General features: G+C 48.3%; 1 protein-coding gene and 1 pseudogene across 3 annotated transcripts; both read right to left on the bottom strand.

Moving 5' to 3' along the window:
- Positions 1 to 493: 493 nt before the first annotated feature.
- On the bottom strand, positions 494 to 3,004 carry LOC136793635 (ATP synthase F(0) complex subunit C3, mitochondrial pseudogene; annotated as a pseudogene).
- Positions 3,005 to 3,006: 2 nt separating this feature from the next.
- Positions 3,007 to 11,868, bottom strand: C2H2orf72 (chromosome 2 C2orf72 homolog). 3 transcript variants are annotated; one of them, XM_067027164.1, is made up of 4 exons: positions 11,207 to 11,868; positions 6,872 to 6,985; positions 5,298 to 5,333; positions 5,069 to 5,150 (listed from the first exon to the last, which is right to left on the bottom strand). In XM_067027164.1, the coding sequence occupies exons 1-3, from the start codon at positions 11,808 to 11,810 to the stop codon at positions 5,329 to 5,331; spliced, it is 723 nt and encodes a 240-aa protein (XP_066883265.1). In that variant the 5' UTR covers positions 11,811 to 11,868; the 3' UTR covers positions 5,069 to 5,150; positions 5,298 to 5,328. The 3 variants fall into 3 exon arrangements, with proteins under 3 accessions (XP_058909274.1, XP_066883264.1, XP_066883265.1); XM_059053291.2 differs by lacking the exon at positions 5,298 to 5,333 and having other exon boundaries at positions 3,007 to 5,150; XM_067027163.1 differs by lacking the exon at positions 5,298 to 5,333 and having other exon boundaries at positions 3,007 to 5,150; positions 6,872 to 6,982.
- Positions 11,869 to 27,504: the final 15,636 nt, after the last annotated feature.

Below are 27,504 nucleotides of genomic sequence, written 5' to 3'. Positions count from 1 at the left end.
TAGGTGCTCTGGCCCCGGTAAGAGGGGCTGGTTTAGAACACAGGTGTAGGGGCCTCAGCCCTTGACCCCTCTGCAGCCTTAAGCTTTGGTTTGATAACCAAGGGACTCTTGTGCGGAAGGTCTTGGAAACAAATATTTTGAGAGGAAACTGTGACACACGCAGTATAAAGGGTTCTCTGAGACTCAGTGAAGTCCATTTTATCTCGTTAAACATTGAGCGTGCAGACACACACCCTAATAAATACCAAGTTAAATGCTAGCTCTTAAAAAACAAAACAAAACAAAACAAAAAAAACCTCTTTTAAAATATCTACTTACACTTTCCAGCTACATGTTTTCCAATCCCAGCCAATAGGGTTGTGGAGATGTCACCCAGGGCAGGACTGAGGGACTTTAGGCCAGACGATTCCAGAGGTCCTGCCATTTAACCAAATGCCTTGCTCCCAAGGGTCCCTTCAAGGGACACTTTTATGAGAATAAAGGGAAAGATCCATTCTGTTTCCAATTAGCCAGCAATGAGGTACTGTTTGGTTTTATTAGATATTAGGAATTATTGATTCAAGTCAGAAGTAACACAACCACTGCCATATTAGAAAGATTAGCACCCAAGAGCCCACACGGGGACTTGACTGGAGGCCCCTCACCGATGGCTCCTGGTACCACTGACCTAATTCTTTTTTTTTTTTTTTTGCGGTTCGCGGGCCTCTCTCACTGCTGTGGCCTCTCCCGTTGCGGAGCACAGGCTCCGGACGCGCAGGCTCAGCGGCCATGGCTCACGGGCCCAGCCGCTCCACGGTATGTGGGATCTTCCCGGACCGGGGCACGAACCCGCGTCCCCTGCATCGGCAGGCGGACTCTCAACCACCGCGCCACCAGGGAAGCCCCACTGACCTAATTCTGCCCTCAGACAGGCCCACCCCAACCTTTATGCCTTGTAAAGGGTCCCTACAGAAGAGACCCACTGCCAAAGCCATCCCTTCTGCTACCTAATTCTTCTGTCTGCTAGAAGAAAGCAACAACATTTCCTAAAAGGATGGGGCTTATCTTAGCCATTCTCAAGGAAGCAAAGATGGGTCTCAGTCCCGTTTAACATTTGGGAGGCAGAACCCAAATCGCAGTAAAGAAAGACCTTCTCTCTTCAACTATTCACAGCAAATACTGAAGGTAACGAAAAAATAATGAGTAAACCACCCTTTATACCAGAGGCTTGCAAACTCACTTGCCCACCGGGGCCAGGACCAGGCACATGGCCTATTCAGATGAAGAGCAGCAGAGGAGCGACAGAGGCGGGTGGGAGGGGTACAGGAGACCGGAGAGGACAACATGCCCCACCCTTCACCCAGAAAACCAGCTTTTTTACATGCAATCTCCCAAGTTTCAAATGTCGGCAACAAATACAAAAGATTTTAAAACACAGCAGAGGCTACTGTCTTGTGACTTCTGCCTTAGACAATTTCCTAACTTAAAAAAAGCTCCCGCCCCCCCCCCCAATCAAATAACAAAACTTCAACCAAATTATTACAAAGAAATTAACAGAGAAATAGAAAAATATAGCAGCTTCAAAATTACCAGTCTTGGGGCTTCCCTGGTGGCACAGTGGTTAAGAATCCGCCTGCCAGTGCAGGGGACAAGGGTTCGAGCCCTGGTCCGGGAAGATCCCACATGCCGCGGAGCAACTAAGCCCGGGTGTCACAGCTACTGAGCCTGCGCTCTAGAGCCCGCGAGCCACAACTACTGAGCCCGCACGCCTAGAGCCCGTGCTCCACAACAATAGAAGCCGCCGCAATGAGAAGCCCGCGCACCGCAACGAAGAACAGCCCCCTCTCGTGGCAACTAGAGAAAGCCTGCGCGCAGCAATGAAGACCCAATGCAGCCAAAAATAAATAAATTAATAAAATTTATTTTAAAAAATACCAGTCTCCCCATTTTATTTTATTTTTTTATTCTTCTTTTTTAACGTTTTCATCTTTAATGAAATGACTTTGGAAATAACATTCATTTCCATGAAACCAATACTACAGTTTTCGGAGTCACAGTAAGATACACAGAATTACATCTGTAATTAATACGAATGCCAACATTTCAAGCAGTAATTTCTGTTATATGGCAAACAAAATCAAGAAAGCAACCGTCAAACAAGAGACCCATAGCTTCAGGCAAGTCAACTCCCAGGATAGCGCATGAGAACAGCTGCTGCTTCAGCGAAGGTTTTCTGGCAAAACCAATGATGAGGCTGCCAAAGACTGTTCCAATAACAGCACCCGAATCAGCCACTCCTACTGCTGCAGCACTTGCACCAATAAAATTGGCTGTAGTATCAATGTCTCTGCTGATAGCACTGGTCTAAAACTCCCTTTGGATTAACTGAGACACACCATTCTGGGCCCCATTAAGTACTGAAGAGCCCTCTCCAGTCCTAGCCTCTGGTCGAGATAACACTGATGCAGAAATTGGTCTGTATGCAACTCTGGATCCAACTCGGATCAGAGCAGGGTGCAGGCAAGCTTGCACAGGCAAACATCTTGCACTCTTCAGGGCAGCTGGAGGACTTGGTTGACAGGCAACGTGGGCTCCTCTCCTGCTTCCTCTCTTCCCGGGAGGTGGCAGTGGCCGTGGTGGTAGAGGTCAAAGGAATGGGGCTCCCCATTTTATTTTATTTATTTTTATTTATTTATTTATTTTTTAAAATTTATTTATTTACTTTTGGCTGTGTTGGGTCTTCGTTTCTGTGCCAGGGCTCTCTCCAGTTGCGGCGAGCGGGGGCCACTCTTCATCGCGGTGCGCGGGCCTCTCACTGTCACGGCCTCTCCCTTTGTGGAGCACAGGCTCCAGACGCACAGGCTCAGTAGTTGTGGCTCACGGGCTTAGTTGCTCCGCGGCATGTGGGATCTTCCCAGACCAGGGCTCGAACCCGTGTCCCCTGCATTGGCAGGCAGATTCTTAACCACTGCGCCACCAGGGAAGCCCGGGCTCCCCATTTTATTTTTTTATTTTTTTAATTTTTTTTTTTTTTGCGCTACGTGGGCCTCTCACTATTGTGGCCTCTCCCGTTGCAGAGCACAGGCTCCGGACGCGCAGGCTCAGCGGCCCAGCCGCTCCGCGGCATGTGGGATCTTTCCAGACCGGGGCACGAACCCGTGTCCCCTGCATTGGCAGGCAGACTCTCAACCACTGCGCCACCAGGGAAGCCCCGGGCTCCCCATTTTAAAACAAAGTCATCAGCAATTCATTTCGTATAGGAGGAAGTCAGCTGTAACCTTCCTGTCATCCTACCTGCCTTCACACTGATATAGGCTAGGCTCCCTATTATAGATAATAAATTGAGGCATAGAGCAGGGAGGGTTCCTCCTTAACATCAAAGAGCTCCTCGGCCACAGAAGGTTTCCAATTCCACATTTGGCTGCCTTCACAGCAAGAGCTGAAAGAACTAATACAAGTTATGTAGCATCTTGCAGAGTGCTGGGCACAGCTGCATGTCTGCTGAGTGAACCATGCGTGAATGAATGAATTTATCTGCTTCCCGTAGACAGTTCTTTCTACTTGGGAAAATCAGGAGCTGTCCTTGCCATTCCAAAGCTTGGATTTCTCCAGGGGCAGGTGAGAAAGAAAAGGGAGCTAATACAGGGTTCCCTCTCTGAGTGAACAGTCAGATGGTCTTCCCGGCTTTTAAGGGAACATCACTGACCCTGACTGACTCATAAACAGAGAAAAAAGGATAGAGGAACTCAGCACCTCTGGCCCTCGTCTGCTTTGACCTTGGGTTAGGACCTGAGATCAAGAACAAATCCTGTGCTCTTGTAATCCATACCCCTAACTTTCCTTCTGTTTGGTGCTGTGGTGAGTTCCTAGCATTTTATTCTCAAAGAACGCAGCACAGAAAGTTAATGTCAACATGAGGAAGAAAGATGGTCCTTTCTTCTCAAGAATGTGCGAAGCTATTTATGCCCTGGGCCTGCAGCACAGGGACCATACTGGCTCTGGCCCAAAAGGCCCCCAGGGTGGCAATGCATCTTTATTCTGGCTTGCTCTGGGAGCCAAAGCCCCAGGAAGCCCAACTCTCTCTGCTCTGGGGGACTCTTCCTAGAATTTGAAAGGGAGGAGATCGTCTCATCTACAGTTTCTCAAAGTTGCCATGATTGGCTTTTTTTTTTTTTTTTTTTTTCGGTACACGGGCCTCTCACTGTTGTGGCCTCTCCCGTTGCGGAGCACAGGCTCCGGACGCGCAGGCTCAGCGGCCATGGCTCACGGGCCCAGCCGCTCCGCGGCATGTGGGATCTTCCCGGACCAGAGCACGAACCTGCATCCCCTGCATCAGCAGGCGGACTCTCAACCACTGCGCCACCAGGGAAGCCCATGATTGGCATTTTGAATGGAACAATTTTGTGCTGCTGGAGATTGCCCTGCACATTGTGAGATGCCCACTAAATTCCAGGGGTGTCCCACAATTGCAGTGACTCTCCCAACACACCACACATGCACACACACACACAAATTTCCAATCCTGCCTGGAGGCGTAGCCTGGCCCCTGGCTGAGAGCCACTGGGCTGGTAGCGCCCTTATGTGTTAGAGAAACAGAAGACCCAAAGGCTGAGTGACAGGTCCAAGGCTCCCCTCTCAGACCTGATGATTTCTCATCCAGCTGCTTTTGAAATGATGGATACTCATGCAAACAATCATGGGATGCCACAGCACCACAGAACCTCAAAGCAGATAGCCAGCTGTCTCAATGGCATAGAGAAACCACGGCACAGAGAGAAAAAATAACCCCACAGTGACCAGAGAGTAAGCAAATGCGAGGGGGGAGCAGATTCCTGGAGGATACATTTTCCTAGGTCCTGCTTAGCTTAGTAAGTCCCGCTGCCTGGCTGGTAACAGGTCAATGCAACAGCCCCCTGGCAGGTGGGGCTCTGTAGTTACCAGCATCCCAAGGTCAACATGGAGTCAGGGTAGCTCAGTGAGAGCCAGCCCCCTCTCTGTTGGTTAGAGCCAGGGCAGCCAGGGGTCCAGCCTTCATCTCAAGTCTCCGGCGGGCTCAGCGGAAGTGGAGGCAACTCTATCACAAGCTACTGACCCCTTTCTGGGATCCTTGCCGTCTCCATTGGGATATACGACTGTCAGTGGCAGCTCCTCCTCAGGGTCCTGGAAGTCATCTGGAACACAAGAGAAGGAATCACCCAATGAGACGATAAAGTTTATGAGTGGGTAAGCTGGGATGAAAGGGAAGGAGTTGGCCCCAGTGACTATCTACTTTAAAAACACAACAAAATACGTAGCAAAAACCTTAAAAATGTACATACCCTTTGACCCAGCAATTCCACTTCTAGGATTTTATCCTAAGGAAATAATTAGGAATAATTAGTGGAACTGCTCCAGCCATCTTGCTACCAGCCTACGGATGAAACAGCACTGAGGACGGCCCAGCAAAGAGAAGGAAAAAACCTAGGTCTTTGAAAGTGTTGCTGGACCCCTAAATCAACCAGCCCTGAAACTGACTCCACCTCTACACCATTCTTTTAGGTGAGATGATGAATTCCGTCTGCTTCTGCTACTTTGAGTCATGGCTTCTTTACCTACAGCTGAGAGCATCCTAACTGATTCGATATCTGACAAAGGGATTGGCTGAGTAAACTGTGGCTTAGTCACATTATGGGATTCAGGCATTAAAAATGATGTACAGGGCTACCCTGGTGGAGAAGTGGTTAAGAATCCGCCTGCCAATGCAGGGGACATGGGTTTGATCCCTGGTCTGGGAAGATCCCACATGACGCGGAGCGACTAAGCCCATGGGCCACAACTGCTGAGCCTGCGCTCTAGAGACCGCGAGCCACAACTACTGAGCCCACGTGCCGAGAATCCGTGCTCCGCAACAAGAGAAGCCACCACAATGAGAAGCTCGTGCACCGCAATGAAGAGTAGCCCTCTCTCACCACAACTAGAGAAAGCCCGCAAGCAGCAACGAAGACCCAATGCAGCCAAAAATAAATAAATAAAATAAATAAATTTTAAAAAATGATGTATAAAATTCCATAGGACTAAACACACACATACACTCACACACAAACACAAGTAAAATTCAGGAAATCTGAATAAGGTCTGTGGATTGTTTCAATGTCAACACTCAGGTTGTGATATTATCCTATAGTTTTGCAAGATGTACATGCGGGAAAACTGGGCAAGATGTACACAGGATCTCTTAATGTGATTTCTTACAACTGCATGTGAATCTACAATTACCTCAAAAAAAAAAAAAGATGAAAGATGTTGACATATAATTATTGCTGTGAAATACTGCACAATCACAGTATGTTATTGATAAAGAAAGCAGATTCTAGGGCTTCCCTGGTGGCACAGTGGTTGAGGGTCCGCCTGCCGATGCAGGGGACGCGGGTTCGTGCCCTGGTCCGGGAGGATCCCACGTGCCGCGGAGCGGCTGGGCCCGTGAGCCGTGGCCACTGAGCCTGCGCGTCCGGAGCCTGTGCTCCGCAACCGGAGAGGCTACGGTAGTGAGGCCCGGGTACCACAAAAAAAAAAAAAAAAAAAGCCACTCTTTAAACTCCCTGGATCCTCAGGGGAGACAATGCGTTTGGCTCCAGGTGCCCCATCACGTACGTCTGGCAACTGTCTCCCAGCCCCGCCCACAACCCCTTCCTTAGGCAGAGACTCCTGGGGCGAGAGCCCCGCTGACCCAGCCTGAGTGCCGGCTGCCTGGGGGTCAAGGCACCTCACGTTGCTCATCCTCACGCCCCGCACAAGCCAAGGGCTTTGCCGATGGTGGGCCACTCCATCCCTATGGTCCCCTGTGTGCACTTGACCGTAACCCCAAGCCGCCCCCCCCCCAGGGTCCAGGAAGCCAGGAAGGCGACACACTCACCCTGAGCTGGGTCACTGCGGGAAGTGGCATCTGGGTCCTTCCGTCGGCTCCAGGGACCCCAGGAAAAGCATGCCAGCAGTCCTGGGAGGCCGGGTCTCTCCCAGGCTTCTTCTGCTAGAAAGAACACAAAGTCCCAGACACAGTGGGGTCAGATGGTGCTTGACACGACTGAGAGACTTTCTGTTCAGCAAACCAAGAGCTTCAGCTGTCAACTGCCCTAGTTTTAACTGCCTGGTTAAAAAAGAAAGATTCTGATTTGCAAAAGTGTGTGTGGGGGGGGTGAGCTTTAAAAAAAACCCAAAAAGAAAGACTGCTTTTATATATATATTACCTCATTTCATCTTCGCAAAAACCCTATGTAGGTACCATGTTGGAGAAACTACAGTAACAAAAATGACATGAAATTAATCACAATTACATAGCACCGAAGAAAAGACTCAAGAAGCACTAATTCCCCTCCTAACCCTGGATTTTTAGTTCAAACTATTTTTTAAATTTTATTGAAGTTTAGTTGATTTACAATGTTGTGTTAATTTCGGCTGTACAGCAAAGTGACTCAGTCATACATATATACTTTTTTCATATTCTTTTCCATTCTGGTTTTTCACAGGATATTGAATATAGTTCCCTGTGCTATACAGTAGGACCTTGTTGTTTATCCATCCTATATACAGTAGTTTGCATCTGCTAATCCCAAACTCCCAATCCTTTCCTCCCACCACCCCTCCTCCTCCTTGACGACCATAAGTCTGTTCTCTGTGTCTGAGAGTTTGTTTCTGTTTTGTAGGTAGGTTCATTTGTATTGTGTTTAGGATTCCACATATAAGTGATACCATATGATATTTGTCTTTCTCTTTCTGACTTACTTCACTTAGTATGATAATCTCTAGTTGCATCCATGTTGCTGCAAATGGCATTATTTCATTCTTTTTATGGCTGAGTAATATTCCATTGTGTATATATATTATATATATATATATACACATACACACACAATGTGATATATATATATATATATATCACATCTTTATCCATTCATCTGTCAATGGACATTTAGGTTGCGTCCATGTCTTGGCTATTGTAAATAGTGCTGCTATGAACATAGGGGTGTATGTATCTTTTCGAATTATAGTTTTGTCAGGGTGTACGCCCAGGAGTGGTATTGCTGGATCATATGGCAACTCTATTTTTATTTTTTTGAGGAAACTCCATACTGTTTTCCATAATCGCTGCACCAATTTACATTCCCACCAACAGTATAGAAGGCTCCCTTTTCTCCATACCCTCTGCAACAATTATTATTTGTAGACTTTTTTTTTTGGGGGGGGGGGCTGCCGCCAGCCGCGGCGGGTCCTCAAAGTGCAGCAACAATAGACGAGAGGGGGTAGGGAACTGAACGCACCAAGGTATGGGATCAGAAGGGCACAAACAACTGATGGTTGCAAGGCAAATTTAATAGCAAAGCATAGCCATCTATATGCCCCTAAAGCAGGGACTTTGCATAGACATTTTTCTATGGAACTGGGCTTCCCTCTCGGCTAGTCGCCACCATATCTGCATCAGCGGGTTTATTGCTTGTTCCACAAAGGCACCAACTTCCCCTCCAGGGTTGCTTTTCCTAGCTTTAGGGAACAACCAGGGACTCCCAGTAACTGAGCAGGTCCCTGGAGCGATCTGGCCAAAGGCCATCTCCTTTTTTACGTTCATACCATAAAGTCCAGGATGCATACCAAGGAGCGTACAATCGGGCCCTGAGGCTTATGAGGGTCTTAATGGCGCCTTCCTCAGAGGGCAATGCTCGCCACAGGGGGCCACTCAGCATGTGGGATCTTAGTTTCCTCACCAGGGTTCAAACCCGCACCCCCTGCATTGGAAGCGCGGCATCTTAACCACTGGACTGCCAGGGAAGTCCCTATTATTTGTAGATTTTTAAATGATGGCCATTCAACTATTCTTGAAATGGCCATCAAACTATTTCTTAATAGAAATAGAATTAATCTTTTTTGATAATCACACACAAAACAATTACATGTCGATTCGAGTTTCCTTATTGTAGTACCACCTCAGTTATCTGGGGATTACTTGAGATCCCTAATCATCTGGAATAAGGTCAACTGGAACAAAATTTTAAAAAGGGACTCCGGAGAGCCAAGACACAGAAAATCCTTTCTCATAATTCTTTACTTGGGGCCAATTTACTCTTAATCTGTACCCAATTCTAGAAAGATTGGGTCCTTGTTTTTCAACCAAAATGCATCTGAATTAAGCATAAACTGGGTAAAAGAGCACTACCAAGAGGCAGGCAACCTAAAAGTATAAGAATAGCCATCAGACAGTGAGGAAAGAGATTGGAAAACTCTGCAAGCGCTAGCAAAACCTTAGTAGCATGACTCCATGGTGTGACCCACCGCAAAAGCCTGGAAGAAATTACTGGACAATGAGTTATACTTACACCCGTGACCTTTAGTCATTATTGAAACGTTTCATGTTCAATGTTTTGATAAAAGTACAATCGACTTTAACACAATATATAGAATGATTCCCTTGCAAAATGTTAAAAATGTGAAATGTTAGTGTTTAAAAAGAGGCAAGGATTCTGTATGCCAAGCAGGGTGTCAGGAAATGGGAATACAGTGGTGATTAAGCTCACAAGGGAAAGTGACAAAACCACGTGGTAAGAGCTTGGAGAGCAGAAGCAAATTGGGGGATTTCATTTGTGAACTTGCAAATGAGAGTGGGCGGGTCAGGGAAGGCTTTCTGGAGGAGGAAGTCCAGTTCTGAATGGTGAGATGGGATTGGTCAGGAAAAGGAGGATGGAAGAAAAGGCTTTTCTCTCTGAGACAACTACAATGTAAAAAAGTTTAGGAGCCCAGAGCAAACTTGGCTCTGGGGAATTAAAAGTTGTTCCCTGGGGGTGAGGGGTGGAGGGGGGTGGGATGAATGGGTAGATTGGGACCGACATGTATACACTAATACGTATAAAATGGATAACTAATAAGAACCTGCTGTATAAAATAATAAATAAAATTCAAAAAAAAAATAAGTTGTTCCCTGGGAATAAGAGATGTCTAAGAGACAAAGGGATCCGAGAATTTTCTAGGCACAGGCTCATTAGGGGACAGAAAATGTTCCCCATGGGGCCAGGTCAGCAGAGGTGCTGGCAGCAACAATCCGAATGACAATCCACCTCAGGACATTCTCCATGTCTTTCAGAATGCTGGTCCTTGAGTTTCAAGTTCAGCTGGCTTCTTCACAGACTCAACAGAAGAGTTGTGGGAAGGGGAAGGGAAGGTTAGGGCAGGCTCCACAGCTGAGAGGAATGGTCTTCACCTAGGCAGGCCAAGCTGGCAGGTAAGTCTGTGACATTTGTGACATCAGAGGTACCAGGTCTCCTTGCAGGAAAAGCCCCACCCCTGACCCCTGTAAGTCTGGCATCACTCAGTTGCTGAGTTAACACACCAATGCCTAGGGAGGCAGAACACAGCCTCTGTCGTCATTAACTCTTTAGCAAGAAGGTTGGCAGAGGCTGGAAAGCTTGGAGGGCGGCAGGTGCCGGAGAGGAGTGGGGGGAAGGAAGCTAGAAGCTAGAAGAAAGATCACTCCGGCATTTCCCAGCTTTGCCAGATCCAGCTGTACTTAACATCCATATTTTAATCTCGGGGCACTGGAAACCCTTTTGCTTGATGGCAGCAGTCACTGGGGCTGGGAGACGACCCGTGCTCCCCTCCCGACACTTCAGGACTGGGGAGGGAAGAGAGGGAGAGACACTGCAGTGGTAGCCAAGAAGGACTGGGAAACTCTAGGCCCTCAGTCCCTCACATCCTTTCTCCCCTCACCTCCAAGTCCCCGGCATTTATTCCTTGCCTTCTTTTGACCCCGCGGCGTTTCACCATCGCGTCTCTAGCGCGTCCCTAGCTGTGCGCGTCCTAGAAGCTCCTGGCACTGCAAATCCCCCTAGTCCCAATTTTGTCCTCCTCCCACCTTGAAACTGCTGCATCCCAAGGCTTTCCCGTCTCCTCCTCCCCTCCCCCGCCAATCCCAGATCTTTGCCCAGCTCATTGCAGCCCTCTTTCCACCAACCTCCCCTGACTTCTGCTTGCCCCCTCGGCTTTCCCTAAGCACTCAGAATCCCATGCACTCAGGATCCTCCCGGGACAGACTAGGCCCGTTGCCCAGGGCCCGCTCCGCCCTACCTGGGAGGCCTAGTGCTAGGCACCTCCTCTCTCCCGGCCTCAGTTTACCTCGGTGTACCATGAGGGGGGGCGCTGGCCAAAAAAGCTGGCCTTCCTCCAGCCGCCGCCCGCCCACGCCGTCCGGGACCTCGAGCCCACTCACCTGGTCGCAAGGGCCCGGCGGCTTGCAGGGCCCTGCAGGCGGCCGCCTGAACAATCAAGCTGGAAGCCGGGTGGCCGGGGCAGTAGGCGGCCGCCTGCACCGGGCCTCCGGCCTGGCGGCCGAACACCGTGCGCAACAGCGCCTCCAGTAGCCGCAGCTCCGGGGCCACCGCGTCCTCGGGCTCCGCCTCGACCACCAGCACCCCGACCAACGCCGCGCCGGGCCACCGCCGGCTGCGCACGTCCCGCAGCATCTCCCGCAGGTGGCGCCGCGGCTCCCGGGCTGCCAGCGATGACGCGCGGCACAGCACGAAGACCAGCGGTGAGCGGATGGCGCGCGCCCGGGTCTCGGGCACCTTCTGCGCCCCCGGCGCCCTGGGCCCCGCGCCCTCGGCCGCCGCGCCGCCCGGCTGGCCCGCGGCTTGCTGGGGCGGGAACACCGCCCGGGCGAAGTCCCACAGCAGCGCGCGGCTCTGCTCGCGCTCCCACAGTTCGCCCACCAGCAACACCTGCCCGCAGCCGCCCGCCGCCTCCACCAGCGCCTGGAAGGGCGGCTCAGCCGGGCGCGCGGGCCGGGCAGCCAGCGCCTCCAGCTCGCGCTCCATGCTCGCCGCCTCCCGCCTTCTACGGCCGCTGCAGCCCTGCCGGGCCAGCTGCCTGCCTCTCGGAGCAGCGGCGGCGGCGGCGGCGGCGCCCGGGCCCGGGAAGACACGCCCCCGAGGGCTGCGCCCCGCCCGACCCCCTGCCCGCGGGCCGGGATCGCCCAGCTCCAGCCGGCTGCTGGGCCGGAGCGGAGGCTCTCCCCCAGGCCTCTAATGGTGGCGTCTCCCGCGGTCCCTGCGGCAGACGCCGGGAAACTGAGCCGTTCATCCATCCATCCACCCATCCATCCATCCAACATTTATTGAACACCTACTAGGTGTACAGGAGCCGAAGGTAGAGGAAGACAGAAAATTATCATGTGAGCAAATGGACCTTCACAAGCTAGATTGGTCTGAGGCCTGGAGCAGATAGATCTCTGAGTTCTCATGTTTCGGGGACAGGAAGTTTTGGAGGCCGGGCTGCCCGTGACTGCTGCTTTGAAGTGAAGTTGGCGAGTGGGGCAGGGCACCAGATAAGGGGGTAGTGAGGTGAGAAAAGAAGGGAAGCAGGGGTCTCTTCTGTTACTTCTGTCCTTGACTCACCTTTTGGGCCTTCAGCATTGAACAAATACTAATTGAGGGCTCATTGTTTCAACAAGTCCTTATGACCTGCAAGGGCATTGCCCTCAGCACTGGGAAGTGGAGGCAGATCGCGTTGCTGCCTGTGGAACAGAAAGTCTAGGGGGGCAGATGTGGCGCACGGATGGTGTTCTGATCTGTGTGTGCGGGAGTGGGACAAAAGGATGTCAGCAGGCCAGGTCAGAAGCAGGAATGCATTTCCTTTCATTCTAAGGGTCTAAGTCAGCTTCGTCCTATAGAACATTTGGTGCTGATGGAAGTGTTTTATATTATCTGTACTGTCCAATGCAGTAGCCACTAGCTGTATGTGGCTATTATGGAGCACTTGAAATCTGGCTAGTGCAAGATTTAGATTTTATTTCATTTCAATTAAGTGTAAATAACCCCATGAAGTGAGTGGCTAGGGCATTGGGCAGCGCGGGTCAACGCTCTTTACCTCTCCTCTATTACTCAGTATAGACCAAAGGCCCCTTTGGGTCAATGACTTGTTAATACTCAGCTCTCTCCTTCACCGTATAACCCACAATCTGCTCTTGTAGTTACTCAGTTTCCTGCCCCTGTAATTATGTTGAAACATCTCCTCCTGGAGAGTCTGTATGTCCATTCAATAAATCAAACCTTTTTTGAGCACCTCCTGTGTGTAAGCAGTGGGGATTCAAACATATCCAAGCAGCCCTGCCCTAAGTCTGATCGTGTTCGGGGGAAGGAGCCCATATCTTTGTTGTGCCTCTGTAAACCATCTCTGCCCATGAGGGATATCCAGGGGCTTGGGTGGGAAAAACACAAGATATGGAGCAAGAAGCCCTGGGCTGGAGTCAGTTTGGGTTCCAGCACCAGCTCAGTGATTCAGTCAACCAATGTGTATTTATCGAGCATCTCTACCATGCACTGTGCCGGTGCTGGGAAGATAGCTGTGAACAGCCCAAGTTCCTACCTTTGTGGAGCTGACAGTCTAGTGGAGGCTGGGAGAGAAAGGCGATAAACAAGTAAATGCATAAATAACAGCTTCAGATGGTGATTGGTGCAATGAAAAAAGTAATGCAGAGCTGACACTGTGGTCATGTGCTTGAGATGCTGGCTCATTCCCGTGAATACAACCCTGAAGGTGCCATGGAAGCAAGAAGGAGGTTGAAGAGGACTGAGAAACAAACCTAGAAACTATGAGACGTGCCCTCCCCCACCCTACCTTCCTGGAGGACGCAGGTGGTTGGGTTGTGGTGTGTGGGAGAGAAACAGAAGTCCTTTCCAGATGATCCTAATCTTCTAAAATATGTGTGTGGTGTGTGTACAGAAGAATATATTCAAAAAAGTAGTCATGCTCATCTCTAGATAGTAAGAATGACAGGTAATTTTTATTTTTATTTTGTCCTTTTTGCTTATCTGTATTTTCTAACTGTATAAAATAAATGGGATACCTTTGTTATAAGGAAACAATGAAAGCTCTTAGTTTAATCAGATTTCTGGACAGTATAAGCCAGTGCAGGTTTAATCAATACATGAATTAAGATTCATTTCAGCTGCTAATGACACAGACTACAAATAACAGTGGCATAAACACAATGAAAGTTTATTTTTCTCTCTTGTAGAAGTTTGGAGGTGGACACTTCATGGCTGATGTAGTAGCTCTGTTTTACTAGGTCTTTGAAGACTCAGGTTGCATTCCAGATCACTATTCCCCTATCTCTTCTTCATGATTCAAACTGGCAGCTAAAGCTCCAGCCATTACCTCTGTGTTCCAGGCAGCTGGATAGCAGAGGGCTGAGGAAGGAACAAAAATCAATTGACTTCAGATTTCTTCATAGTTACACTGGATTTAAGAAAATAGGGACTGTCCTGGCGGTCCAATGGCTAAGACCCTGCACTTCTGCTGCAGAGGGCACAGGTTCTATCCCTGGTTGGGGAGCTAGGATTTTACATGCTGTGTGGCGCAGCCAAAAAAAAGAAAAAAGATAGTTGAATAATATTTTTAAAGTATCAAAGAGAAAGAACTTTGAAGCTAGATTTTGCTAAATTATCATGCATATACAGGAGATAACGCCTTTATTACATACAGCCTCTCTTTGAAAGCATGGCTAGAGGAAACATTCCAACAAGAAGAGAAATAAATACAGGCATGCTCAACAATAGGGAGTAAGAGGGATTAAATCACTTGTTTAAATTATTCTTGTCTAAGTAAATGGTGCAGTGTGGTTCCTGCAAAGCACAGCTTGGGTGGCCATGAGCTGGAGGGTGGCAGGGTGGCTGGGAGTCCTACCAGGTAAGTGGAAAAGGAATTGGCCCCATTTGGTTACCTTTTTGAGGAAGAGAGGAAAACTTATCAGCTGATTAAAGAGGAACTCTCAGAGGTGCTGGTGCTTTTGTTTTTTTTTGTTTTTTGCAGTACGCGGGCCTCTCACCGCTGTGGCCTCTCCCGTTGCGGAGCACAGGCTCCGGACGCACAGGCTCAGCGGCCATGGCTCACGGGCCCAGCCGCTCTGCGGCACGTGGGATCTTCCCGGACCAGGCACGAACCCGCGTCCCCTGCATCGGCAGGTGGACTCTCAACAACTGCGCCAGCAGGGAAGCCCTGTTTTGTTTTTTATGGCCGCACTGCACGGCATGGGGGTTTGAACCCGTGCCCTCTGCGTTGGAAATGCAGAGTCTTAACCACTGGACCACCAGGGAAGTCCCTGTGCTGGTGTTTTTGTACTTTCTCGTGAGGCTTGTCTAAAATCAACACGCTGTGGCTCTCCAGCTATTTATTCTCTGGCTCTAAATTTCCAGGTAACAATACCAAACTTTCCAGTGGTGGGTTGGAGGATGGATCAGACAGGGGGTGGGGCGTTAAACAAAGGTCAGAGTCCAGGGCCAGTGAAGTTTATCTTTACCTGTATTATTTACATGGCAAAGGTGCAGGTAGTAAATTAACAGGAAATTACAAAGACAGGAAAAAGGCAGGATGCCAAGGATATTTCTTCCTCCCCTCTGTCCATGCCCTAAAACATCATAAAACAACCAGGCTTTTTCTTGTTTCTCTGGTTTATCAATGGAGATGTAAAGTGAAACTGGGATTTCTGAAACAGTTTGCTTCTTCATGTTCACTCAAGCAGAACTTGGGAGGAGAAGTGACAGAAAAGTGCTAATTTGGAAAACCAGGAGTGGTCTTGGTTGAGTTGCTGGTGCTTCCTTTCTCCTCTCTTCCCCCTCTCTTTCATCCTATTCTCCTTTTCTTCTTTCCCCTCCCCTCCCTTCCTTCCGCTCCCCCTTTCCCGTGTCCCCACCGTTTCCTTTTCTCCTTTATTATCACTCTTCCTTTCCTCTCTTTTGTCCCTCCACACTCTCTTTTCTCCCCAAGACAATTGTTTTGGGAGCTGCAGAGACTTTATGGGCTCCCTGGTGAGACAGATAGAGGAAAAAAGATCTTAAATGTGAGGAAGACCATGGAGGGAAAGGAAATTGGGGGAGCCCCTGGACCACAGAGGAATGAGGTTGGGGTGGGAGGAGGCATGGGAGGATGTGCAAAGCCTGGGTCCAGCGAGGAACTGTGGGCCCCATGGTAGAGCAGCCCCCTCTGACAGGGACAGGGTAAAGGGACAAATTAGGTAATTAAATAGTTAATCCCACTAGGGGATTGTAAGTAAACAAAAAGTATGGGAGATGGGAGACCCCTGGAAGTCAATGATCACTCAAGAAAGCAGGTTTGCTTAACCACAAAACCAAGCAGGCCTGCTTAGCAACAAAACCATGTGACAAAAGCACAAGACATGCCCCCAAACAATAAAACAATGGTGGCATGAGACCCACATCCTGCCCAGTGAGCTCAGTAAGTTAATGATCCCTAGGACATGCTCTCTGCACACATAAAAACACAACAATTTATGGAAAGGTGACATTTCAAAGTGAAAGACCCTCATTGTACTGAGACCTGAAATGGTTTTTCCATGGTGCCAGGACAGTCTTGGCTTGACCATGTAGGGACAAGAAAACTCCCTTGCCCAACCTGGAGAAGGAGCTGATGATGGAAGCGTGATGTCTACTCCAGAATGAGGAAGAGGGTGGTCTTTTCCCCCTCCCCACTTTTCCTTTGATTATAAAACCGTAGCCCACTAAGTTCTTAGGGTGGCACCCTCTCACCCTCACATGTGTCCTATTCTAATAAATCATTTCTTATCTATTACTCTGCCTCTCACTGAATTCTTTCTGTGCTGAGACATAAAGGACCAGAGCTCCTTGGAGCCCCCCAAAGCACAACCTAGCCGTTTCACCTCTGTGTCCTGGCTGCTGGATGACCAGACAGTGCACCAGTGTGCTAGGACTTCATTTCCTCTTTGCTGGGGAAGGAAAGGATTCCTTTCCTCCATTCTGGGTTCTTTGGCTGGTTCAGTAATTAAATCGACAGACAACAAATTAATAGGAGAAAAACAAATTTAATTATGAGCATACCGGAGCCCCACAAAGACAGGAGATGCAAAGGCAGTTGGGCGATGGAGGCTTACATGCCATCCTGAGCTGAGGAAAGGGTTAGGGGCCTGGGGCTCCAGAGGGGAGGAGGGCCATTCACAGGAAGATGAAAAGAGCAGCTAGTTGGCAACCAGACGTTTGCCCTGCCATGCAGGTAAGTCTTTCAGATTAGAAAAAAAGTTATCTCTGGTAATAGCTATCTTTTTGGTACAGGCTTCCTTTTTGAAATCTTTTAGGCAGGGCTTCCCTGGTGGCACAGTGGTTGAGAATCCGCCTGCTGATGCAGGGGACACGGGTTCGTGCCCCGGTCCGGGAAGATCCCATGTGCCGCGGAGCGGCTGGGCCCGTGAGCCGTGGCCGCTGAGCCTGCGCGTCCGGAGCCTGTGCTCCGCAACGGGAGAGGCCACAACAGTGAGAGGCCCGTGTACTGAAAAAAAAATAAAAATTAAAAAAAAAAATCTTTTAGGCAGTTAAGGGAGAGGTAGGACTTCCCTGGCAGTTCAGTGGTTAAGACTCCATGCTCCCAAAGCAGGAGGCATTTGTTCAGTCCCTGGTTGGGGAACTAAGATCCTGCATGCTGCATAGTGTGGCCAAAAAAAAAAGAGGAGAGGTAAAAAGCTTTCCCTAAGTTTGCTGGGTCTTGATTGCCTTCACCTCAAAATAATCCACATGCCAAAGTGGCACTTTTTGGGGTGGCATATTCCGCTCCCCTTCATCGAATACCTGGCCAGGACTGGTTCCCATCAGGGCACTGGAAGTGCAGATCTGTGTGACAGCTGGTGTTCTTCTGGGGGTTAAGCATCTCAGTTTTCCCTGAACTCTAGGGGGTCTAATGAAGTTTTGTTAAGAAGCCTGGGAGGGGATGCTGAGGCAGAGACCCTGGCTTAAGCCCCTACAGTACCCCTGCTGGGCCCACGATGGTTCAATGGTGTCAGGAGGAGAAGTGGGCAGCCCCCCATGGCACAGCTGCACTGGCTGAGTGGAGGGCAGTGGCAGGGAGGTAATCCTCCATCAGTAGACACCTGTACTCAGGCCGCCCTTCAGCCATCCTATTCCATCCCTCCTCTACCCATTCACGGCGGGGCACATGGTTGAAGACCCGGGAGCAACAACTGAAAGGACATCTGTGTGAAGCGTGGGCACCAGCCGTCTTTGCTTGGCATCCAGGGGTGGCTGACAAGCTCACCTGAGCAGGGTCTGCACGTCTGCATCCTTAGCCCAGCACAATGTGGGCAAAATGTGGCCTCAACGTGCAGCCTCAAAGAGGGCGTCTGCACCTGCTGCCATGGCCATGGCCATGGGCTCAAGGTGACTTTGTGAGGCTCTGTCAACATCTGAGAGTCTGGTAGGGCAGAGAGGGAACAACAGCTGACCTGTGCTATAAGGATGGGGTGACCTTGGAGCCACTCAACTTGGTCCTCCTTTAAAATCTGCCTGGCCAGATGAAGTTAGAGCTTGAGCCTGAGTCTACCCAGATCCAGCCTTATGGTAGAATGGTGCTGGCCAAGAGCGGCCAGGAAGTGGCCAGGGACTCTAAGAATGGAGTGGGACCGTACCTCCCCTAGGATATCGTGAATGTACCAACCTCAACCAACCAGACACCCTTTACCTGCCAGGCCCCTCGAGGTCAGAGTGGATGAAAGGTCAGTAATCACAGGAGGCATCCTTATTCCTCAGCCAAGGCTCCGAGTGAGCACCCTTTATAGATTGTCAAATACAATGCCAGCTGTGTCCATGGGGGTGGACCCGAGGGCCGGTGCTCACCAAGGACTCCCCGCTCCTGTACCTATACGTCTCATTCTGTGCACTTTCTCAGCCCCTTAGTCTCCAGCTGATGAGATCTAGGAAGTGTGTTTTGGGGATATGAACAGTGGGTGACTTCATGAACATTGTTCACAGGGAGCCTGGTATAGAACAAGGTGACCACTAAATATTAATCTTATGATAACATTTCTTGCTCAGCCCAGTTCCCAGCCAGCACTTCTCTTGCCCAGAGGGATGGATCAAAGATTCAGAAGGATGGGCTCAGTGAGTGCATGGAAACACGGGTTTCATTGCCAGATCTGTGTGTTCAATGGGACCCCTTGTTCACTATGGAAACACACGGAAGAAATTCTTTCCTGGTCTTGGAATTAAGCACCTGATTTGTTTTTAATCTAATGGACATCATGAGTAAAACAGCTGGTCTTGTTTCTTTCTTTGCATGGGCTGCTAGGAAGCTCAGAGTCAAATTGTGGCTCATAACTAGCAAGTGTGGAGGACTTTCATGGCAAGCATTTTGTGTATTAATCTTATCCCTGGCTTCACATTATTCCTCCTAAGCTAATTTTCTCTTCTTCCTAATGTCCTCTGTGACTTCTTAAAAAAAAATATCTTATTAATGTATTTTGCAAGCAAGCTTAAATGTTTTTTTCTCTATTTTTTAGTCAGGGCAAGATAAAAATAAAGATACACATAAAAGATTTAAAATGTTTTCACTTGGACTTATACTGAACTCTGTGCCATTCTCTAATCTGGGGAGCTCAGGGGTTTTATCGAATTGAAAGTTTTTATTTGTTTTTGAGAATAATCATTTTGTCACCACTTCTGTGATTCCTGTGGTAGAAAGAATTTTCACCCACTTGCATTCTTTCAGAACTCCTCTTCTGGGGCTTCCCTGGTGGCGCAGTGGTTAATAACCCCCCTGCCAACACAGGGGACATGGATTCAAGCCCTGGTCTGGGAAGATCCCACATGCCGTGGAGCAGCTAAGCCCGTGTGCCACAACTACTGAGCCTGCGCTCTAGAGCCTGCGAGCCACAACCACTGAGCTCATGTGCCACAACTACTGAAGCTTACACACCTAGAGCTTGCGCTCCACAACAAGAGAAGCCGCCGCAATGAGAAGCCCACGCACTGCAATGAAGAGTAGCCCCCACTCGCCGCAACTAGAGAAAGCCTGCGCACAGCAGCAAAGACCCAATGCAACCAAAAATAAATTAAAAAGAAACAAAAAAAACAACCAAAAAAACCCCTCTTCTTCTTCCATCTGATGTTTACTTGACACCTGACACGATAGTTCTGAGCTTATCTTTATTCTCTGGATAGTGGAATGAGACTCAGAAACTCACATCCTCATGCAGCTTTATAATCCTCTAGAAGAATTCTAAGAACTTTGAGTTTTTAAGCTTTGTTTTTTCCTCTTTGGGCATGGATCTGGTACAGATCAACATCAGAAGGTCACTAGTTTGTCTGAGAGGCAAACTTGAGAAGAACAATCTGTAGTCACAGAAGCTGATTGGAGCCTCCACTGGCCTCCACCTCCCTCAGCCATCAACACGTACACCAGGGGCCTGAAAACCTAGCGTGTGCTTACAGAGGAATGTACGTATTCATTACAGTGTAATTCTGAAGGCGGTGATCAATCCCCTTGACAGCATATTTCTTGCAGAAAATAAAGACGATAAAAAAGAAAAAATATTACCCACCATCCTACTATTAACAGCTAGGGGGTTAACCTTCCAGGTTTTTAACAAAGTGTTTATTATATTCAACAAATATTTATTGAGGACCTAGTATACATAAATCCCTGTATTATGTCCTGGAATATGACAGAATTCAAAACCAGACACAATCCCTACGCCACGCTTCCTACCATAGATCTACTCTACCGTAACCCATTTGTACAGATAGCATCACACAGAGCACAGTGGTCGGATATCTGCTTTTCTCATGGAACCACATATTCCGGATATCCTTCCATGTCAACATCTATAGACTGACATTTCACTTCAAAAGGCTAAATAGTATCATGTATATGATTAACGATACTTTATTTTAATCAGTGCCCTAATGTTGGGAACTTTTTAGTACTTATAAAAAGCACCTCTGTGCACAACCTGACACATACAGGCCTTGTGCACTGGTCTTATGATTTCAAGATGCTCTTAGATCATCCCCAGATGCACTAGTGTGGAAAATTGGCTCCAAGTCGCCCATAATCTTTCTGGCTTTTCTAGTCCAATGACTTCTGCCTGTACCTCGGTAATCATTTTGTGCAGGAAGCCTGACTTGTTCACATTCAGGTCTGGCTGACTGGGACTGCTTGGGAGATGACCGAAGAGAGCATCTGGCTTCATCCTTATAGTGGCCTTATTTTCTACCATGACAGCATCCTCTCACATTGGTGCTAGAGATAATGATTGTACTGCCTCATCACTTCTGGTGGTGAAAGGAACCGACTCCCTTCCTATTTGTGCCTTGTTTGAGACTTGGCTTCCTCTTCCTGAAACATCCTGGTACTCATTAGGTGTGTATCTGATAGATGAATTCATGAATGAACAGCCCCCGGGACTGGAGAAATGATGTGAGTGAGGGACAGACATTTCACAGGTAGGAGGTAACAAGCAGGGGGTGGTAGGCAGGCTTGAGTCCCATAACATGGGTAAGTTAAAATGAATGTTTCAGCTTCTAGGAAGAAAACACTAGAACCGACACCAGGAAGCTTAGCTAAAAAAATGAATAGATGAAATAAATGGCAAACTAAATGATAATCAACTTACCCAAAATATGACAGAGAAGGGATGAATAGAAAAAAAGAACAGATGGGATACATAGAAAACTAAACCAAGATGGTAGACTGAAATCTAACCTTGTTAATAATTATTTATACCAATGCACGAAATACTTTTATGTGAAAAACAGAGATCATCAGATTGTATAAAAAAACATAAAACAAGCCTCAATCAATTTCAAAGGATTGAAAACACACAGAGTATGTTATCTGAGGTATTCAATAATAATAAGATATCTAGAAATTCCTCAAATATATGGGAACTGAGCAATACACTTTCTAAGTAACCTGTGGGACAAATGAAAACCACACAAGTGAAATTGGGAAATATTTTGAATTGAATAAAAGTAAAAATAAAACACCAAAATTTATGAGGTGCAACTCAATCAGTATGTAGAAAGACTTTTTTGTTATAGCTATGGACTATATGTCCCTCTTTCCCCTCAACTTTTTGAACGAGAGAGAATTGTGTTTTTATGCCTCTGTCTCACCAATATTTGTCGGGTGTGTGGAAGGGAGCTAGCTAGTCTTTGTCGTTCACAGAATTAATCTAAAGACACATGGCAGGTGGACCAGTGAAGGTATCTGACCAGGATTTCTGGCCCTGGGGGGAGTACTCCCTGGCCATAATTGGGCCGCTGTGCAGTGAGAATCAAGCATCATTTTTCCCAACCCTAGAAGCCACCCTGACTCATTTCTGTCTTCGTTACTCAAGCTATGGAGGGGATGACAGTAGAGGTGTCAGGCAGCTTGTTTTGGGGGCCCCAAACGTGGAGAGAGAGGAGTAGACCAAGTTTGAAGAGGGTATTGGGAATCCTGTGCAAAAGGGTAGGTATGTTTAAGGATGTTCATTGTAGTACTGTTTATAAAAGTGCAAGACTGGAAAAACGTATATAGCCATCAGTAGGCGACACGTTAAAGAAGGAAAACACCAATATTGAGAACGCACAGGTTGATCACCTCCTCAGCATTCTATGCTTGCTTATTAAAATAACCCAGTTTTCACTCAGATCATCTGCCTTCCCTCATGCAGCTTAGTCACTTCAGGGGAAACTAAACCAACCCAACTCACAAGTGGGCCCTGGGTGGCCTAAGCCAGTCAGCACACTCCAGTCCCTCCCCATCGCTGGGGGTCATGTGACCCCAGGTGGTCCAATTAGAGTGAATTAGAGGACTCTTGCTTGGAGTGCTGGGAAATGCATAGGCTTGTGGGCACTTTCTCTAGATGTTGACAAAGACCCATTGTATCTGTAGGGGAGGCAACATTTTCCCTGTACTCTCTTAGGGTTTTTCGGCTGGGCCTAAGATTTAAACTGACATAAGACAGATTAACAAGAGGAAAGCAGGGCTTCCCTGGTGGCGCAGTGGTTGAGAGTCCACCTGCCGATGCAGGGGACACGGGTTCGTGCCCCGGTCCGGGAGGATGCCACATGAGCCATGGCCACTGAGCCTGTGTGTCCAGAGCCTGTGCTCTGCAACAGGAGAGGTCACAATAGTGAGGGGCCCGCATACCACAAAAAAAAAAAAAAAAAGAGAGAGAAAAGCACACACACACACACACATATACAAATTTTATATGACATGGGAGCCTTCATAAGGGAATGAACATCCCAAGAAATGGAAAAACCTACCTGCTTTTATGTTACGTTGAACAAAGAGAGGCAATTGTGGAAAAGTTAGTAAACTGTGTGGGGAGGCTAAAGGAAGTTCAGAATTATTTTAACAAGGTCTGTTTGTATAGAATTCTCTCAGTCTTAACGTTTTGTCCTTGATGATAAGAATGCTACTTTCTTTCTGGTATGGGGAGGACTTCTTTTATGTGGGAGCTTTTATCTCCTATTTTCAGGAAGTAAAGGGGAGATTAGAATGCCCTTCTTGCATCATCTGTGTTTTAAGTGCTTTTAGCTCAAAGCAACCCTTATGCCAAAGTGGCATATTTTGGGGTAGCATATTGTGCCACCCTTTGTGGTCCTGGGTGTCTAAGGCCATGGGGCCTTCCTGGGACAGACCCTTCCCCCCATGTCCTCTGCCTGCCTCTTGTTTGTAGAAAAGCTGTCAGCTTCCCCTCAGTTACGAAAGGCTGGCTCAAGAATTAATGACTGAAAGAATGTGAATGTGTAGTGACATAAATAGCAGTTGGGCCAGGAGAACTGGTAAGAATTTAAACAGTAAATCAGTCATGTGGCAGCCACAGAATCTTTAGTTTCTCCCTGAAGTACCTAGATAATAGTATTTGATACACATTTCCTGAGTTGTTCTACAGATGCTAAAACCTCCACCAAATGGAAGAAGCTAAGTACTTGTTGACCATGGGCAGGTAGCCTCCAGACCTACTGGAGGCTGAGGATTGATAACATTAACCCCAGTGACACCACCCTGTTACCTCACCATCAACCAATCAGAGGACTGTGTATGACGGAAGCTATGTTGTAACAAATTCCATAAAGATTTTTTAAAAAAAGGAAACAGTCATGTTGTAGAGAACACATTTATGGTTACCAAGGTGGGGAAGAGGGGGTGGGTTGAATTGGGAGATGGGGACTGACATCTATACACTACTATGTATAAAATAGAGAACTAATGAGAACCTGCTGGACAGCACAGGGAACTCTACTCAGTGCTCTGTGGTGACCTAACTGGGAAGGAAATCTAAAAAACAGGGGACATATGTATACATATAGCTGATTCACTTTGCTGTACAGCAGAAACTAACAAGACAGTGTAAAGCAACTAGACTCCAATAAAAATTTAAAAAGATAAAAAGAAACAGTCATGTGATGGCACATCATGCAGAAGTTAAAACGAGATATTGCATGGAACGATTTCCATGAGAAGTGACAAGAGCGTGTAACAAATATGTGGTGTGAAATCCTATATAATCGAGGAAAAATGTCCCATTTTAACGAAGGGATCTCTTGGCGGGGGTGGGAAAGGTAGTGGCAGGAGAGAGGAATCCTGTTTGCCTTAGTTATTTCAGCTTGAACCCTGTCTGATGCCTGAGGGAGGAGAGGGCACCCCGTCCTGCAGGGAGACCTGGACAGAGGGTGAACCAGAAGCTCAGGGGAAGGGACCTAGTCTTTGAAATGCCACCGTGGAGGAGCCCAGACAGGACGACGAACCTTGAAACGCCCGCTGCTTCCTGATACCACAGTGGGGATGTGCTCTGTCCAGGAGGGGCTGAGATCAGAACCTCCTGGTTCTAGGGGTGAAGGGAGCAGGCAGGCCCAGGGCCCCTGGACAGAAGAGGGCCGGCTCATTTAGAGGCTCATCCAGCTCCCTGGATTTGAGCTTCTGGTGGGCGACAGCTGTCTCGGTTTGAGTCTCCAGTCATCCAGGACTAGCGTACGCACAGGCACAGGGCAGTTCTGAATGAAGGAGGCCAGGCAAAGGTGGGAGCGGGGCACAGACAGCAAAAGTTGGGGTTTTCCACCTGCGTACCCGCAACGAGGCGAAGCTGGGCTACTGTCCCTTTTTGTCAAGCCTGACTTCGCAGCTGGAAGTTCTGCTTTATGGCAGTTGCAGAAGTTTCTCCTTTAAATGCAAGAATTATTTTTAAGGAAGCTCCTGCCCAGGGAAGTTTTGATCTGCTTAACTGTTCACAGCGGGAGTGCGCAACTTTAAAGCCCTTGAAAAGAAGAATCCAATACTGAGGAATTTGCATATTCGGAAAGCTTTCAATAGAAGGCCGAGCCCTGGAGCCTGTGAATAAAGTCCTTCTGTGTTTGCTACTCCATGTGAACTGTACAGAAGGGAGAAGAGAAAGGAGGCACATGGCATCCCGGCAGCTGCGGCTGAGCCAGTGGGGGAAGGCACATTTGCCAAGAGCCGGCGAGGATTCTGGGATGTGTGTGTTGAGTCACTTGTCCCCTGCAGGTTTCCAGGGAGCTGGTTTGCATGAGCTAAACACGTAACCTTATTCTCAATGCCAAGGGCCACTGTTCCATGCTCTGCAGCCTCCTCTTGCTTTAAGGATATGGCCTTGCAGGGTGGGGCATGGCAGCTCAGGCGGCAGCGTTGGGGAGGGGGGGTTCTGGCTGTTTGGTGTTGATGTGGGATTCAGCCCCATGCTCAGATGGGCTCCTTTTCCATCCCTTCTCACTTCACTGGGGACCCGTGACTGGCTGTGTGAGGTGTGATAAGGTATATAATTTGCATATTATAAGCGTGTATATGCTGTTTCTGCATATGCAAAGAAGGAGTTGCCTGGGGAGATAGGATCTTTTTTTTTTTTTTAACATCTTTATTTGAGTCTAACTGTTTTACAATAGTGTGTTAGCTTCTCCTTTACAACAAAGTGAATCAGTTATACATATACATATGTTCCCATAACTCTTCCATCTTGTGTCACCCTCCCTCCCACCCTCCCTATCCCACCCCTCTAGGTGGTCACAAAGCACAGAGGTGAACTCCCTGTGCTATGCGGCAGCTTCCCACTAGCTATCTAATTTAAATTTGGTAGTGTGTATATGTCCCTGCCACTCTCAGACCTACTAGAGCATGGACTTGAGGATATGGGGAGGGGGAAGGGTAAGCTGTGACCATGTGGGAGATAGGATCTTCCTGAGTTTCCCGGTAAAGCCAGAACTTGCAAGAGCAGCGTGAAGAGCCGTCCTTCCTCCCATGGGTTACCAGTAGCTGCAGGCCTAGTTTACTTCCCTGCGCGACGAGGTACTGAGCCTGGGACCCTAGGCCGGAGGCAGAAGAGGCTGTACTTCGGTGTTCCACATGAATTTTATGACTGGATTTGTCAGTTCAGTTCTCTGGATCCTGGTTACTAACTCTACCTGTAACCCACCAGGCTTCATGGCAAGTGGGAGACTGGCTGTCCTCTGGAGGTGGGGGTGGGATGAATGGAGACCGTAGTAGTGTCTGAAACGCTCAGGACCTTTCACCTGGTCCTAGACTCCTGGCACCAGTGAGCTAGGTGGACCAGACGGCAACTGTAGGAAGATGGGTCCTTCTGGGCTTGCTTCTGCCTTTTCCTTCTTGTACTCTCATCTCTCACTCTTGAATGGATTGTTCCAGTGGGATAGACCTGACTTTCCCAAGAATAATGAACCTGAGGTCTGGAGACCACATTCAGAGCCGGGGTGTGAGTCCAGCCTGGTAAAGATGCTAAATCCTCAAGTCTAGTGTCAGCCAGGCTGTCTCCAAGCTCACCGCCAGGGCAGCCTTAGTCACTGCACTGTGTTCGCATATATACTTGGTTCCACTTCTTTCTGGCTCTAAACTTCAAAAGCACCTCTCGGGGGCTTCCCTGGTGGCACAGTGGTTGAGAGTCCGCCTGCCGATGCAGGGGACGCGGGTTCGTGCCCCAGTCCGGGAGGATCCCACGTGCCGCGGGGGCAGCTGGGCCCGTGAGCCGTGGCCGCTGAGCCCGCGCGTCCGGAGCCTGTGCTCCGCAACAGGAGAGGCCACAACAGTGAGAGGCCCGCATACTGCAAAAAAAGCACCTCTCGGAGCTATCACTTGAAATTGGCAGTAATTAAAACACAGTTGAATCTTAGCTATTTTCAACCTCCTGGAGACTGTTCATAAACCAGTCAAATGACTAGAGTGCATACTGCTTATGATGTGTAGTTTTCCATAAAAGTCATTGTTTGCAAATTTGTTTCAGATGTCAAAACATCAAACATCCAAGTTGTAAAATGTAAAATAAAGAAGGTTAAATTTTCAAAAAAACCCACAACACAGGTGACCCTTGAACAACAGGGAGGGTTATATGAGTATAATTTATTGTTGGCCCGCCGTATCTGTGCTTCCTCTGCATCCTTGGGTTCAACCAACCATGACCATGTAGTATTGCGGTATTTACTGCTGAAAAATATCCACGTATAAGTGGATTCGTGCAGTTCAAACCTGAGCTATTCAAGGGTCAACTGTAGTTCAATCCAATGATCACATTTATAAGCCACTCTGAGTAGAATGGTCCAACTCAAATCCCAACTTATCCAAAGATGGTCCCAATGGTGGCCGGCCTGTTCATTCACGAGATTCTGTTATGTTCTGGGAAGGATTCGAGAGAGGAAAAACACCTGGTCTCTGGCTCCAGAACCTAACGGAGGGGAGAGGTGGACACGCCAACAG

This window comes from Kogia breviceps, chromosome 2 (assembly GCF_026419965.1).
Source record: "Kogia breviceps isolate mKogBre1 chromosome 2, mKogBre1 haplotype 1, whole genome shotgun sequence".
Lineage (NCBI taxonomy): Eukaryota > Metazoa > Chordata > Mammalia > Artiodactyla > Physeteridae > Kogia > Kogia breviceps.
Note: the sequence above shows the minus strand (reverse complement) of the source record. Positions and strands in the feature narration are given on the sequence as shown.